The sequence below is a fragment of the Bactrocera neohumeralis genome, chromosome 4 (genome assembly GCF_024586455.1).
Source record: "Bactrocera neohumeralis isolate Rockhampton chromosome 4, APGP_CSIRO_Bneo_wtdbg2-racon-allhic-juicebox.fasta_v2, whole genome shotgun sequence".
NCBI classification, from domain to species: domain Eukaryota; kingdom Metazoa; phylum Arthropoda; class Insecta; order Diptera; family Tephritidae; genus Bactrocera; species Bactrocera neohumeralis.
Window position 1 is genome coordinate 69589309 of NC_065921.1, and position 18023 is coordinate 69607331.

At 37.1% G+C, this 18023-nt stretch overlaps 1 protein-coding gene across 4 annotated transcripts in view; it reads left to right on the plus strand.

Moving 5' to 3' along the window:
• LOC126757017 (uncharacterized) overlaps positions 1-17797 on the plus strand; it is a 157587-nt gene extending 139790 nt beyond the window's left edge. For 3 of the 4 annotated variants that reach the window (XM_050470585.1, XM_050470587.1, XM_050470586.1), the window contains 4 exons: positions 1895-2883; positions 2940-3424; positions 6749-7095; positions 10612-17797. In XM_050470585.1, the coding sequence (XP_050326542.1) occupies positions 1895-2883; positions 2940-3424; positions 6749-7095; positions 10612-10737 (1947 nt within the window). In that variant the 3' untranslated portion in view covers positions 10738-17797. The remainder of the gene's footprint in view (positions 1-1894; positions 2884-2939; positions 3425-6748; positions 7096-10611) is intronic. The other variant, XM_050470588.1, reaches the window with a different exon arrangement.
• Positions 17798-18023: the final 226 nt, after the last annotated feature.

Here is an 18023-nt window from a genome sequence, read left to right on the forward strand (position 1 = left end):
TGGGGCCTCCTATGTTGGCCATTAGTCGGCTCAGTTGAGAGGTGATCTTCACTGCCTTTCCTGCGGCGTGCTGGATTTGTACCCAGAAGGTTAGTCTGGGGTCCAGTCTTACGCCTAGGTAGTTAACTGCTTTTTTTGTCCTAAGAATATCCGTAGTCGTGTGCATGGTTATTTCGAGAGGTATGTGCTTATTTGTTAGCAGCAGTAGCTCTGTTTTTTCCGTAGCGAGCTGGAGGCTGTGTGAGTCGAGCCATGCTTGGGTCCGTATCATGACCTGGTTCAGCTTTATTCGCGCTTCTTCTGTGTCCCTTGCTGTGATTACTGCTGCAATGTCGTCGGCGTAGCCTATTAAATACGATTCATCTGGCATTTCTAGTTTTAATATAGCGTCATAGCTAATGTTCCATAAGTCTGGTCCGAGGATGGATCCTTGTGCTGCTCCTGACGTGACCGCTATCTGTCGTGATCCCTCTTTAGTTTCGTATAGCAGTTTCCTGTTGCTAAGGTAGCTCCGCACCACGGCCCTGAGGTAGTCGGGTACCTTAAAGCTTTTCTCGAGAGCGTCGATCATATCTACCCATCTAGCGCTGTTGAAGGCGTTTCGGACATCTAGAGTCGCCAGCAACACTATTCTTTTGTATTTATGCCATCTACGTTGTGCGACTTCTACACTTTCGATGACGCATTTTATTGCTCCTATGGTTGATCTGCCGGGTCTAAAGCCATATTGTCTAGGGGACAGTCCTCCAGCTTCGTTGATAGCCGCTTCAAATCTGGGTTTAAGCAGGGTTTCGTATAGCTTTCCCGCTGTGTCAAGCATACATAGAGGGCGGTATGCAATCTCCTATTTTGAAAAGCTCATTATAATATTTATCAAATAATGAGAAACGGGACCTTTCCTACTTTCGCAGTTATTGAACAGTATCAACTACTTCTCTGAGTGCATTAATAGTGAACTTTTTTTTATAAAGCCGTATTTTCTCTCTGATAATCCGCCGGCTTTTGGATAGCTAACCAAGTGGTTTCTTACAATGCTTTCGTACACTTTTCCAATCGTGTCGAGTATGCACAGAGGTCGATATAATGAAGGTTTCTAGTGGCTTGTTTGGTTTTAAGAGTAGAACCAGACGCTGTACCTTCTACAGGTCGGGAAGCACTTCTTCTTCGCGAGCTGCTTTAATTATTACGCCTTTTAATTTGATTTCAACAATAAAATGTTACTAAAAACTATTTAAATTAAACAAAGTTAAAAATTAGCCTTCAACTCGGCCACTGAACCAGATTCTGTACCAGATTTAATATTTATGTATATTGGTAACAATAAAGTGATTTTACTATTAAATGCTGGTACATAATATGACCAGCATTTTACATGCATATTCATCAATATATTGAACTGCCTGTTCTTAAAAAGTATAAAATAACAAATACTATAAATATTGTATCGAAAAACTATCAATCACTGAACTCAAAAAAATATTAATCCCTAGCTGATATTTTAGAAGGCTGAGTGCCAGTCAAGTGCTAATATCATATAATACATCAAAATCCACAAAGATTAGTCATAAAAATTAAAAGCAACAATAAAACGTAAAACAAATCAAACTAAAGAAAATAACCGATCTTTAGCAACGCCATTGATTTAATGTTGTATTGTTTTTGTTGCTTCTGCAAAAACAAACATTTAATTGTTTTCTTACAGCTAGGCGCTCTCTTAAGTGAAGAGATTATAAGCACTGAGCAACGCTTGTTACTCAGTCTCTATTTATTATATGAAAAGCATTGCCTACATTTAGGCGCTGTTGTTAGAAAAACTGTTATGCCCATGACATACTGTCTGCAAATACTTAGTCGCTAACTAATTTACTTTTCTCTACCTATCTCTTCCCTCTAGGACAAATTGCTGAGCAAACTGGAGGAAAGCGAACCGGATCCGCCAACCTCGCAAGAGGATGAATGTGTTATCTGCATAAATGCGCGAGCGACCATGCAAACATCACCATGCGGCCATCGTGTCGTCTGTCGTCGCTGCTTTGTCAAGACAATACAAAGTGCCGTAGCACAGCGACTGCTGCCACTGCGCTGTGTCATCTGTCGTGCGCGTGTGAATCGCCTCACCTCCAGCTCGGGCACTTGGCGCATACAAGAGTCGGCGAGCAGCTATTCCATGGGTGCCAAAAGTTGGGCTTCCGCCGGTGTCGGTGCAGGTGGTGTGCACGCCTCGGCCAGTTCCTATTCGATGGGCGATGCGCATAGCGGCCACCATGCCTTCCAGCCACATCCCGCGCTGCATGGTCGCTATCCGCGCAGTCCGAATGGTGGCGGTCGTGTTGCACAATCGGATAGCTTGTATTCGATGAGTTCGACGGGTTCGTCGTCACTGTCGGGTGTCTCACATATGTCCGCCTACTCTAAGACGTCTTCCATTTCGAGTGGTCTCTGCTCACCCGCCTCACCCATATCACCGTCTGCCATGTCAGCGTATACACAGACACCGGTGCTGAATAATCATTTGGCGCCACCCGGCGCATCGACATCACATGGTACGCTCACGTTATCGCCTTCCGGTTCATCCGTTTCAGGTTCGCTCTCGCCACGTGATGATCACCATCATTCACATTCACATTCGGGTGGTTGTCCGGCGGGCTGTTCGGGTGCTATACCGCGAAAGCCACTCAATTCTTTGAGTAATTCTTCGTCGAGCGGTTCGAGTATTAGCAGCTGCAGCAGTTTTCCGCCCGCGACGCATACTTATCCCGGTCGTCGTTATACCAAGGGACGACTGACGGATCTACAAAATAGACTGCCACCAATTAAGGAGTTTCGCAGTCCAGCCAAAGTGCCACATCCTTCGCCAGTGCACATCAGCAATCCACGTTTTCGGTGCGTATTCGTTTTCAAAATATTTAACACCAATTTTCATATTCTTTTATTTACAGTTATTCTTCTTACACCAAATCCTCATCGAGTGCGCACGAAATTGCTCCCTTGCTGTGCGAACCGCCTTCACCACCCAAAAGACCCATGAACATACTGGCGGCCTCTGCTTCAACTAATGGCTTATGTCCACCGCCGTTAAAGGCTGGTGGCACTGCCAAAATTAGTCCTCTGGTGTCGAAGAACTCCCTGCCAAAGAATGCCTACACTTTGGGTAATAAAGATAAGAAGACGCCAATAAATAGTACCAGCGGCAATTCCGCCAAAGTGAATGGGAAGCTTTCAAGCACAACAACAAACAACAGTAATAGTAAGAAGGTGAATTACGATGCTAACGGTAATAGCGTTTCATTGGCGTCAACACCTGTACCGAAATCGTCTGCGTCGAACCAAAATAGCAATAATAAATCGTATTCAGCACCAACCTCCCGCTCCAACTCTTCCAACCGAAGTTTTCCACTATTCTCCAATACCAATAGCAATCACAGTAAGTTCAAAAATTGTGGGTTGTAGACACTCAAATATTCTATTCCATTTTAACGAATGTGGCACTCATTTCACCCAAAAGTATAATCCGTACGGAAGTAAACTCGAAGTATGTAAGTCAAATAAGTTTCATTCAATTATTCGATGTTACCATCAGACAATCTGGATACTTTTAAATACTGGATACTTGGTTATTTACAATTGAAACGAAAAATCTGGCCTTCCTTTTGCATTTTCATTTTGACCTATCTTCTCTCACCTTACTATTTTATCGATGTTCATTTCGCTGCCGGATTCAAATTCTTAAGTCTATTGTGTATACCAAAAACTTTGGAATTCTAGGACTATAATACCCACAAAAGAGCGATTTAGTTTTCTTAATCTCACAGAAGTTTAAGTACATAAACCACAAGCCTCTGTTAAAATCGCGTCCAGAACCCATGATCTCTGACCTAATCTCAAGCCATTGCTTCTATTATTATGGTTTTTTTGGCTCGTTTTGCATAAATGCTCTTACTGCTGATTTCTCTTCTTTTTGAACTTAACCAATTACAAGATCTTTAAAAATTTCTCCAAACCTAATATATAAGGCATCGTAATCAAGCTCTAAAAGTAAGATTTTGTATATCTTTTTAATTATCCTTTTGGGCACAGTACACTTTCATGAACAACTGTGAAAACGGCACTGAAATGAGCATTCAACATGGTACGAGTACAAAATGATTCCTATACCAAACGAACTAAAGACTTTTAAATATAAAGAGAAGGTTCTCATACTACACTTGTATTTCCATCTTCCAAGTTTTCCAAGCAAATATTTTTATCACTGGTTTATTTTCTGTATGAAGTACTCGTACTATATGATTATTGTAAAGAGAATCATCCTTAAAGTTAACGGATTTTTCAATAGGAATGAATGTTAGAAAAGTTCCCGTTCTTTTGACATTTATCTTCAGTGAGATCTGCCATTTCATCATGGAAAGATATACGATCCAACAACGAGTCGAAATTATTAAAATTAACTACCGAAATTCGGAGTCAGTGGCCTCAACTTTAAGAGCGCTACGTCCAATTTATGGTCGTCATAATCGTCCTGTCAGATCAACAATCAATCGTCTAGTGGAAAAATTCAATGCACAGGCACAGCATAAAATGTTCCCGTGCCAGTGAGATAAAGAAGTGTCCGTAGTGCTAAATTCGGAGTCAGTGGCCTCAACTTTAAGAGCGCTACTTCCAATTTATGGTCGTCATAATCGTCCTGTCAGATCAACAATCGATCGTCTAGTGGAAAATTTCAATGCACAGGCACAGCACAAAATGTTCCCGTGCCAGTGAGATAAAGAAGTGTTCGTAGTGCTGCCGCTAGCGCATCAATTGAGGAGGTCCCAAATCAGTCTCTCAGACGTCGTTCTCAAGCGTTGAGCATCTCTGTGACGATGTTGTGGCGAGTTTTACGAAAAGATCTTGGCCTACATCCTTACAAAATCAAATTGTCGCAAGAACTGAAGCTGCTCGACCACCACAATAGTCCTATCTTCGTGAATTGGGCTGAGCACCAACTTGAAAATCTTCCAGATTTTCATCGAAAAATCATCTTCCGCGATGAGGCTCATTTCTGACTAAATGGCTAAGTCAATAAGCAAAATGTGCGTTATTGGTCAGACAGCAACCCACCGGTACTGCATGAGTCACCATTGCATTGCATTGGTTTGGTGCGCTTCATGGACCGGCGGCCTCATTTTTTCTTACTTCATCCATGACGACCAATACCCTCAAGTTACTGTGAATGGGAATCGCTACCGCTCAATGGTAACCGAATTTTTTGACCCGAGTTGGATGATATGGACTTGGTCAATGTGTGGTCCTAACAGGACGGCGCTATAAGCCACAGAGGGAATGTCACAATCGATTTATTGACAATCAAATTTGGAGCACGTGTTATCTCACGAAATAGCCCAGTCAATTGGCCGCCTCGGTCTTGCGAGTTGACGCCGTTAGACTATTTCTTGTTTAGTTACGTTAAGTCTATGGTTTATGTTCTATATATACAGGGTTTGTCCGGAAATCAATAGGACTGAGTCGATTTAAAAATATTTATGGAACCAATTGTTACAATTCCTAAAAAACTTTCAGAATAGACTCCTTCTGCGTCGATACATCGCTGCCAGCGCGATTTTCAAGCATTGAAGGCGCCACGAAAGGCATTCTCCGGAAGAGCCTTAAGAGCCGAGGTGCATGCTGCTTGGATCCCCTCTGTCGTCTCAAAATGCTTGCCTTTCATCGGCCTTTTCAGGCAAGGAAACAAAAAAAGTCCGGGGGCCATATCTGAACTGTAGGGCGGCTGCGGGGGCGTTGTAATAACGTTTAGGTAGCTGTTCACAAGTAAGGCGGTGTGAGCCAGGGCGTTGCCGTGGTGCGCCTTCCAATCGGCTGCTATGTCTTGTCGGACCCGATTGACCCTTCGCTTGAGTCTCTTGCAGGAGGAACAAATTCATGGTAGACGATGCCTTTGATGTCAAAATTCTTCATTCTTCCCTTTTTTAGGCGAGTAGACCCCGGCGTTTGCCGCTCGGAGGATTGCCTCTTCGTCTCGGGATTATATTCAAAAATTAATGACTCATCATCTGTGATTACGTTATTCAAAAATTAGGGGCCACTTTCACACATGTTCAAATTTTTTTGGCACACTTCCACCTCTGCTCTAACAAACGCTGCATTTTCAGCTTGCACCACTCACAGAAACACGTCACGCGAAAATATTTGTCCTGACTCTTCAGGTGCTCAGAGACTCAGCTGACCACCCGCTCGTTCGTTAGCTAGGAGCGCCCCCTACCGAATCCAGTCGGTGAACGCATGCTCCAAAGTACAGTCGCGGCGAAAGAAAATCAGTCCTATTACTTTCCAGACAAACCCTGTAATAGCATCAAATTTCGTTCACAGGAATAAAGAATCCCATTGATATCCCATACCGTTTTTGTAGCGTTCTTATTGAAACCCCTGTAATATAAATATACTAATATCATCTCTCCGTCTCTGTTTTGCCATTGAACTCGATACGTTCCAGAATGTCTCGAGTTCACACTGTCTTTCGATCTGTCACTCTTCAGAAAGTTTTTCAACTATCTACAAAACAACAGTGTAATATCCCTTATCAGGAAACTTTTAAATAGTAGAGTAATTTCCATCACCGCCTCTAATTACATGTGATGACAGATAATTTGAATAATTTCCGCACACTCTTCAACTCATCTTCATTCTATATACATACATACATATACCATATACGAGTACATTTCTTTGTTCTCTTTTGTTTCACATTTTGTAGAGGAGAAAGCCGACAATAAGAAGAATGAATCTATGGAGCGTAAGAAGAAGGAGGAGAAACTTAAAATGAAAGCGGAAAAGGAAGCGAGAAAGGTGGGTGTACGTGAACGTGACGCTACAGCGACGACACGAACTAACGGTGTTTGTAAAGATGAACATAGCAAAAATACTAAGCAAAATATTATAAAAAATGTTGGTGGTGATGATGATGATGATGATTATGAGGATGATGATAAAGATGAAGACGATGCACATAACGTCGATGGTGGTCGTAATGGTGGTGGTGTTGGTGTCGGTGGTGGGTTATTATGCTTGTATGGTGGTTTGGCTGCCTGGAAAGTAATGTCGGTAATTGGTCTATCACACACAGCTTGCATTTTCATTGTTGAGTTGCTCTTATTTTTTCACTTTATTTTTCTACCTTCCACTTTTCCTTCAACGTTGTTGTATTCTTTCCGTTATTTTAATGCACCGTTATGTAGATTTTAAAATTTCGTGTGAAATAGCTCTACATTTACTACATGTTTGGTGTTTATAATAAGGTAGCAACTTTAATAGGTCTAAATATACTCAATACCTAATATACTTTTGGCGCCAAAAATAATAAGGTTAGGCGTGCTTTATGAGCAAAAATTTCACGTCGTTGTTTGTTCGTTAATTCTTGACCAAAAACAATACTGTAACGAGCCTCTTCAACTAATTGCCAACATTACAAACCCGAAAATTCTTAGATTACTTCAAGAGGACTACAAAAACTAATCCCACGATGAGTATGATCATGATTCCAATATAACCATATTGTTTTAAATCCATGACTATCATCATATTTTCCCCATAATGGGCTTCTTCGCCTGCGACAGGCATCAATAACCTTCTATTCCAGCAAGAAAAAGATTCTTTGTTTCAAAAGTAAGGATCACCTCTTTCAAGTCTTTTATAGTTTTGTGGTTCTTCAGTTTAACCAAATAATTATCGAAGATCAGTGTTAAAATCTGAAAAGGACTATTACTTGGTGGAAGCAATTTCCGTCTAAGACTAAAGTTTCTTTTAACTCTCAGTGACCCGATAACAAGCAATATCCTATTTTTATCTTTACAGCATTAAAAAAATAGTCGTCTACCAATGAGTCAAACCCAGGAAAACAAGTTTAACAAAAAACTAAGTTGAACTGGTTTGCCATTTAGTATTTATAAAGAGATTTCGGTCCTTCATCTTCGTTTTTATAATCAAGTTTACAACAGCGTCAGTAGTTCTTCCTATTCGCTGTTTGGTGCCATGTGGAGATTATAAATGCTTCGTCTGCTTCCTCCGACGGGTACTGTGACGAATTCTCTCAGAGCTGGGATGTTTTCATCCACTTTTTCGACATGACCTAGCCAGCGTAGCCTCGGTCTTGCCCTCGTTCACCACCTCGAACGACTCGAAGAGGTCTTCCCGATCCTGACGGAGTTTTTAGTATTGCTCAACATCAATTTATACAGCCGTATTTGTTTTTCGGGAATACCGAATTCAGACATTCAGACATAGCGGCATAAAAGTAGCTCCTCTTCATGGTGTCAAAACCAGCCTTGAAATCGTGTCGATCCTCTTTTCAAAGGTCGTTTCCAAAATTTGGCGCATGGTGAATTTCTTGTCAGTTGTTGATTTTTCAGACCCAAAGCCACACTGATAAGGTCCAATCAGTTTGTTGACGGTGAGCTTTAATCTTTTACACAATACGCTCGATAGAACCTTATTACGATGTTGAGGAGGCTTATCCCTCCTAGGTAGTTGGCGCAGATTGTGTGGTCTCCCTTTTTTGTAGATTAGGCAGAATAGACCTAAATTCCAGGGGTCAGACATGTCTTCGTCTGACCATATTTAACAAAGAAGCTGATGCATGCTCCTTATCAGTTCTTCGACGCCGTATTTAAGTAGCTCGGTCCCGCTGTTTTGTAGTTCTTTACAAGGGTAATTGCTATTCGAACTTCTTCGTGGTCGTGCAATGGACCATCTCTTAGTATTATGCTTTCGCTGCCATTCAGCAGGCCGGAGAAGTGTTCCCTCCATATTTTAGTAAGCTCCGGGCATCAGTAAGTAGATCATCTATGAGGATTCCTCTTGGGTATGGTCCGGTCTTGAAACCTTCTGATAGTCGCCGCATCTTATCGTAGAATTTTCGAGCATTACCCCTGTCGACCAGCGACTTCTTCATACTCACGCATTTTAGCCTCTCTTTTTTTTTTGTCTGCAAATGCGTCTCGCTTCCCTGCTCTCGGTATATATCCCATCCCGCACGTGTTAAGGTCGATTGTAAAATTGCTTAGTAGACTGTCAGTTTTATCTCCGCTGTGACACGGCACTCCACGTCGTACCAGCTGTTCTTTTGTTTCCAGGAAAACCAATGGTTTCGTTCCCTCCATAGTTTTAGTCCCACAGTTCCTATCGAGAGACTCAGAAAAGTAAGTCGACTAGAAAATCGTTCGACTATCTGTTGTGATTGTAGTGTCTCGTCGTCGAACCTTCCTTTGTGTTTGGGTCCTTAAGATATTTAAATTTTACTCTATACCCATTACGTATTATTTAATAATTTTATTTTCCCAATTTATTTGTTTTATATTTATTCTCACATAAATGTTTTTAGCCTGTTTTAAAGCTATTTTCTATCTCTTCCTCTTTCTGCCTTTTTATAATTCTAACAAAATACTTTTAATTTCACAAAGTAGGTTTAAAGGAAGTAATCTATCTGAAGCACTTTATTAGCATTTTACCGTGATTACTCTATGTCTATATATTCTGTTAACTTTAATGGTCATTTTACGTTTTTTTGCTGTCATTGTTCTCAACTTTTTTTTAACGTTCACAATTTTTCATAATTTTTTCTCCATTCTCCTCTCTCTTTAACTAGTCTCAATTCATGCCAATTTTATGTTTATTTTTAAATTTTACTAAAACTTAATTGCTCATTCATTTCTTAATATAGCCGCGTGTTGTTGCCTTTCGTTTGCTCAATCGTATGCCATTTTATTGTTGTTTATTATATTCAGCAGCAGTTCATTGTTTTTTAGTGCTCGCTTTAAATGTGTGTTGGGAGCTCCTTCTCTCCCGCATATCCTTTGATTTATTTACGTGCTTTTGTATCCGACAACAACCGCCACAAAATGTGCCACACACCCACACATTATCAAATATCATAGCTAACAGGAAGTGCGCCCGATGTTGCCGTGTATGCTTGTATGACTGTTGGAAAGGACAAATAGGCGTAAAGCCACATGCACCGCATACACAGAGTTGCTTTTGTTTGATATTCAAAACTTTATAGTTTTCTATGTGTAGCATGTCGCATGCATTACAACAACTTCACGACAACAATACTCGTACAACAATGCTTGAGTGGCTGAATGAATGTGTGTGAATGAACGTACAATGGCTAATTGGCTCACATACGAAACAGTTACAACAATAGAAAACTTTTAACAACAACCAACAACAATAATATAAAGTTTTCACGTTCTATATATAGAGAGTAGTCATATTTTTTTCTAATAATTAACTATTTAATTACACATACGATAATAACTAGCAATTAGGAATTCTTTGTGTGTAATCAGAGTTCGTTGGCAGATGAAGTTTTTTTTTTTTTTGAAAACATAAATATATATATATTTCTTTAACAGTTCAGTATATATTCTTATAATTACTTAGCTAGCTAACGTAATTTTTTTGTGCCGTATTCATTACACTGAGGTTCTAAGAGTTAAAGTTACTACTTTCAAGTAGATAATTACTATGTAATTTGCGCTCATACGACTCATTACCGCTACTGTAGCAAAAAGTAATCGTTTTTCTCTCTTCCCTTTGTTGTTTATAACTCACATTTTGCAGGAAGAGAAGCGTCTCGCCAAGGAAGAGGAACGTTTAGCGAAGCTGATTGCTAAGGAAGAGAAGAAGAAGGGCAAAAAGGAAGCTAAGGAACTACTCATCGCAAATGATGGCAACTGCAAGAAGTGAGGTTATGAAATGCTAATGTCAGACGGCAAGGGAGCTATAAAAAATATTAAAGAAATGTTACTTACACATTCCGACAAAAAGCTGCTTAAAAATATACATAGAATAACGCGAAGCAACACTAAACAACAATAAAAAGTGCAATTATGGGCTGAAAAGACTCAAGTGTAGACAAAATGTACTTGTTTTCATGCGAAAAGTTATCAATTGGTACTAAAATATACTAAATTGCTTGCAATTATTACGAAATTGTGTATTAAAAGAGCTGAAAAGAAACGTGGAACATGCATGTAACTAAGTTATATACTAAAATGTTTAAAGGTCATCTGAACGTACTCAATTTAGTACTACATACAATAGGTAGGGAATTACATGCAAAAGATACTAAATTCTGTACCAAAATCGTGAACTAAAACCACAAATTTGAATGCAGAATGTAGCAAAATACTAAATGCTATGTCAACAGTACTAAATTTTGTACTACAATTACTAAAACCCACGTTAAAGTGCGAATTACACACATTAGTTATCAAAAATCATTTCAATACGTACTGAATGAAATGAAGTACTAAATTTTGTACTAAAATTACCAATAACCACATTAAAGTGCATTCCAATATGTACTGAAGAAAATGAAGTACTAAATTTTGTACTAAAAGTAATAACTGGTATGTGAAAGTACAAAATTACGAGCAGTATGCACTAAACATGTACCATAATTACTACATTTTGCGGAAAAGTCCTGAAATAGCGAACTGTTTCGTACTAAATAAACTGAATTAAATACAGAAAATACTAATTTGTAACAATAAGATTCTAAAATAATAAATTTTCAAAACATCACCGAACATAAACTTAGAACCGCTCTACTACTGTGGACAAAAAATTGTAAGACTTTTTAAACCTTCTGCGTCGATATATACTTTTTCTAGATTGGTATGACTGTCAGTGTAGTATGTGCTAAACGTCACATCAGAATAATCATTAGTGCTTAAAATATTATTCTTTAATGGTGTAGACACCGCTTACGCGGGTATAGCCGAGTATACAAAAACGCGCCTTCCTTTAGCAATTTGGCAGTGGAGGTCCTTCTCTTCCTCTCCTTCTTCCGGCGTGTACTGCGTCGTATAGTCTCAGAGCTGAAGTATTTTCGTCCATTCGGAGCACAAGACCTAGCCAGCGTAGCCGCTGTCTTTTAATTCGCTGAACTATGTCAACATCGTCGTATACCCCATACAGCTCATCGTTCCATCGAATGCGATATACGTCGTGGCCAAAGGACCATAAATCATCCGGAGAACATTTCTCTCGAAAACTCGTAACGTCAACTCATCAGATGTTGTCATCGTCCATGCCTCTGCACCATATAGCAGGACGGGAATAATGAGTGACCTATAGAGTTACTTTTTGTTCGTCGATAGAGAACTTTGCTTCTCAATTGCCTACATAGTCCGAGGTAGCACCTGTTGGCAAGAGTTCACCACAAGACCCATTTGCTTCGCTTCCTTATCTATTCTGGAGAAAGCAGATCCAACGGCACGATTGTTAAGGTCATTGATATCAAAATCGTCGGCATACGGCAGCAGCTGTACATTCTTATAGAAGATGGTACCTGCTCGATTAAGTTTTGCAGCTCGAATTATTATCTACAGCAGTATATTGATGAAGTCGCACGGCAGGGAGTCGCCTTGTCTGAAACCTCGTTTGTTATCGGACGGTTCGGAGTGTTCCTTCCAGCCGGGCAGCGGCATCTTCCCAATTAAAGGACCGGACATTCCAGATGCATACCCTGAAATCGTAATCCTTAATACGTTTACCATAGTCGCCATCAAAAGGGGGTTTCCTATTTGAGGCTGTTAATTAGTTTTCATTGGGGGCGTTTTTTACGTGGCGGGTCTCAAACCCAGCGCACAATCCTGAGTAGGTATGGTTCGTCTTCTCACTTTGGCTCGCCTTCGAAGCGGATGTTCTTTGGCTATCCAGAGTAAGCTTTGTCAAAGGTAAGAAGTCGTGAACTTCTTGAGCCATATGTAAAAGAATCGTTCCTGACCACTTCCAAGTGAATGGCGATCAGAGAACTTTCCTTACTAGCGTGAACTTCTACACATGACTCCATTCTCCAAAAAAAGGCAGACGATCAATCGTCCGAATATCGTGGCTAAGGTGATCCGAAGCCGAAAAAACCACGTCAAAGCAGGTCTAAAATCAGGGTTTTGTTGACAGTTTTCTTCAACTATCGAGGTGTGGTGCACTCTGAATTCCGACCGACCAAACAGTCAACAATGAATACTATTTGAATGTTATGTGTCGTTTCCGCGGTGCTATTAGTAAAAAGAGGCCGGGATCGCCAAAGTTTCAGCCAATATCATGCCGCAAACTCAAACGACCGTTCCGGGAAAACCGTTTTGAGACCATTGCAGACATTATACGTGAATCGCTACGCTCATTGAAGGCTATTCCGGAAATTGACTTTAACAGCTGTTTCGAGGATTGGAAAAAACGTTGACACAAGTTTATTGAAGACAAGGGGAATTACTTGGAGGGGGCGTCATAAATCTTAAAAAACAAATTAAGGGTTTTAAAATTATAATAAAAGTCTTACTATTTTTTGCTCATAGTAGTATAGTATGAGGCCAGAAAATTTCACAAACATTAGCAATAGTACTAAATTACAAGCAAGAAAATTCTAAATTCCATTGCGTACAAGAAAAGCTAAAGTAAATGTAAAAATAGCGAAATATGAGCAAGATTATAAAGAATCAGATAGTCTAGAATAAATTCATTCAAATATTTATTTACAAATTAAAAGTACTTAAAGGCAAATCATACTAAAAACAACAGCTCGTACTAAACTGTAAATGATTAGTACGAAATTACATGAAAATTATTATGTTTCAAACCTGAAGTATAAAAATTGCATGCAAAAGTGCCGAAATGCCATATACAAATGCAAAACTGCACGCAGCAAGTACTAAATCACAAAAAAGGTACACAATTACACAAGTACAAAAAGTACTAAATTACTGTGAGGTTATGCAAATGGTACCGAGCTGCTGGCGAAAAATACTAATTGCATGCAACAAGTACTAAAGCATGTACTAAAAGCACATACTACTCTAAAGCAACTCTGAAATAAAAATCACAAATATTCTGAAAAATACATATTTACAACAACAAATACAAAAATATAAAGAAGCAAAATTTCTAAATTACAACAAAGATTCTAAGCAACATAGTAACTACTACACAGTACTTTCTAAATACTGCTATAATTGTAGCAATTGCATAAAAAATCGTTAGCTAAGTAGGTATTTAGATGCTTACTTATGTAAATCCAATTAGTAGTCCCTTACCGGTACATATTCATTATACTCTGAAGTCAATATAAAATCGATTGTTTTTAAAAATGGAAATACACTTACATACTATTAACGAGAACTGTACTTTATAACGACCTAAAGTAATTGAATTTTAATTAATTAATGTAGTTAATCCAATAAATGCCAATTTGACTAACACCAAACCGTAATGAATTAAATCTAAAAAGAAAAACTAAAAAAATTGTAAACTAAAATTTAAATTCTTTAGTACTTTTAAATTTTTCCAAATTGTTTTACTCATTTTAATCATTTAATATAGGTTTTTAGAACTACATATTGCAAATATTAATTTGAAGAAAAAAGTTGAACATCAGAAAAGAAACATTTCAGAAGAATATTTTGACACTATAAATATTTTTTCGTTCAAGGGTTATATACACTTAGAAGGCCGAAAAAAGCGTATTTTCCGGAATTTTTGTGAGAAATTTTTTAAATTTATTGGTAAAAAAATTTTAACACATATTTACGCTATTTTTAACTGTATTTTTGACTTAATATTAATAAAAATATTTATTTGGAAAGGAACTACAGCTGATCTCTAGGAGCTCCTCTCAAAATAGACGTTTTGCGGTGACCACTATTTCTCTGCGCTGGATTCTCTGGAATTAAAAAACCAAACATATTTCGTTCAAGTAATGTTAAATCTAGTAAAGCAAATCGAAGGAATAAGCAAAATACATTTTTTTGACAAAATGGCGATTTCTGAAAAAAAATAGATTTTTGAGCAAAATTCTTCGATACTTAAACAAACTGAATAGACACATTAATTTTATTATAATTAATTTCTTTAATGAATTTATTTTTAATGTTAAACTTACTTTATGATCCCTTGCCTTCTGTTGAACACTTCGTAGGATCGTCTTCCATCCTAGACTTTAACAAACTTTTTTGGAGCAAAATTCGTATTAGTTCTCATTTCCTCATTTCGAGGTTCCCTACTTTCTTAAAGAAAAGACACAGAAACTTAAAAATTAATGGGAGATGTTTATTATCATTCGAAAGAACATTCTTTGGCATTTATTTTTGAAGATTATCTCTTTCAAATGTTGGACGCGACTACTACTCAGATCCGTTGAGTCCAATCTTCGATGGCTCGTTCGAGCATTTCGACTGATAACTGGCAAATGACACGCGTAATGTTTTGTTTTAAGGCTTGAATCGAAGCGGGATTGCCCATATAAACTTTAGACTTTACATATCCCCACAGGAAAAATTCCAACAATGAGACATCACACGGTCAATCGACCGGCCCAAAACGTTAAATTATCTGCACTGTTTGCTTGTTTACTTACTCATTTTGCCAGAAATGGACCTCATCGCTGAACAAAATTAGGTTCGAAAACGTAAGACCTTCTTGGAACTTTTCAAGTGCCCACAGAGCGAAGCGATGTAGCTTGAGAAGGTCGAGCGTTTTTTATACTTTGCCAATTTAAGATCTCGACATAAAATACTCCGAGTCGTTCCATATGTCAGGGTTACTGAAACTTTTTTAACGTGGAAAAAGAAATTTCTCCCCTAAGAAAAAATCAGAACACTATCGGGCGTGTAGCTGAAGACATATTAGAGTAAGTGTGCTCCCTGTTTCTTTAAGCATCTGCTATAATTTGTTCGATTCACTACTCTCCAATGCTTGGCGAATGTCTATCTAAGTTTAGCCATATACTGGTACTCGAAATGTATTGTTCATGTACATGTGTGTATGTAGTTGTATATTTATTTCTGAAAATTTCTCCTTTTACAACACTCTGCCGTCAGTTACAGAGTTCAAAGTTGAGAAGAGGCCTTAACATAGCACCCAATACTTCTACCCTTTAGGAAATCGTTTAATGTTCTAATCATTCAGAAAACTAAGATCCGGTCTTCTATTTATAACATGCAGAGTTTTATGAGGATTTGAAACAAAATTTTAGTTTTGGTTATAGAATAGTTATATATTGGTTATCCTACACTCATATTGCCAAACCAAGTTTGAGTTTTGGTTATAAAGTGGTTACATATTGGTTATCTTACACTTGGTTCATATTGAAAAACCATATTGCAAAACCAAGTTTGAGTTTTGGTTATAAAGTGGTTACATATTGGTTATCTTACACTCATATTGAAAAACCAAATTGAGTTTTGGTTATAAAATGGATATATTTTGGTTATCTTACACTTATATTGATAAACCAAATTTGATTTTTGGTTATAAAATGGTTATATATTGGTTATCTTACACTCATATTGAAACTAAATTTGAGTTTCGGTTATAAAATGGTTATATATTGGTTACCTTACACTCATATTGAAACACAATTTAAGTTTTGGTTATAAAATGGTTATAAATTGGTTATCTTACACTCATATTGATTTGAGTTTTGGTTATATATTGGTTATCTTACACTCATATTAAAACAAGTTTGAATTTGGGTATAAAATGGTTATATATTGGTTATCTTACACTCATATTGAAAAACCAAGTTCGAGTTTTGGTTATAAAATGGTTATATATTGGTTACCTTACTTTCAAAAAGATAAAGAATCATACAAAATTTTTTTAAACGTCAATTATATGTATATAAATCTTCAATATAATGCTTCTGAGATGTATACATATATTTTTTTGATTAATTTGGTTCGATTTCCCACATTTTTATTAACTTTCGATATTTAAGTTTTTTCAAAATTTCACAAAAAATGTTTGTCTAATTAATTCAAACTCGTATACAAAAGTATAAGAAGTGTCTATTTTAGTATCGTTAAAAACTTATGGTTAAAATATAACAAAAAAATAAAATAAAAATATTTAAAATACAAAAAGTCAAATTCTAAAATTCAAACTCTTCTTATCGAAATAAATTTAACAAAAATGCCCAAGCAATTATTCAATAACTTCATTTTCTACAGTAGTAACTAGAAATAAATAGATATATGTCAGTAGAATTTTCAAAGAAAAATGTTGCAAGTGTATATTTTATATTAAAAAAGTTTATTGAAATGAAAATTTTGAAAAAATTATATATTCTAACTTCTAGTGAGATATTTCTATATTAGATTTTTACAATAAAAAATTGCATTAAAAAATAAAAAGGTTTAGTAAGAATACTTATAGCATATGCTGTATGTACTTTCAATCCAATGAAGTATGTAAGTATGTATTTGTACTCAGCATATTTCGAAATGGAAAAAACAAATATTTAGTAGTTTTCATATTTACATAAGGTGAAAATAATGAAAGTAATTAATTACATAAAAAAACAAAAACAAAGGTTTAAAAATTAATTTCAATTGGCGAATTCGGGAGCAATTTTCTGTACATATGTACTGAAGGTTCTAGACTTATATACATATGTATATACTTCTGTGCGTATATTTACTTTAATTACCGTTAATTATACATATGTACGCTCATATAACACATATGTATGACTTGTGATCATTAATTACATATGTTTGTATGTTTTGCGATTAGCTGCAAACAAGGCGAGCAAAATTCTACATTGTACACAATTATTGCAATTACATGAAGAGATTACAAAGGCAAAAACAAATACAACAAAAATTAGCCATTAATCGTGTGTCTATGAAATGTCTGAAATTGAAGGCGAATCAAGGCACAACAACAACAAATCAATAAAACTCACAAAGGCGATGAGGCAGATCAGCTTTATATAAACATATATATATAAGTATATACATATATACATATATATATATATACATACTGAAATAACATATAAAGAAGACAATGTAATTTTAAGTAATTAGTTAATATGTAATTGAAGTAATAATGCATTGTTGCATACGCAAAGCCAACAATAACAACAGCAACAGTAACATTGAAAGTATTCAAATGAAAAGCAATGAATTTGATGTTACAAGTACATATAGTGTTAAATTAAGAACAACAATAAAAACATGTTATTTAGT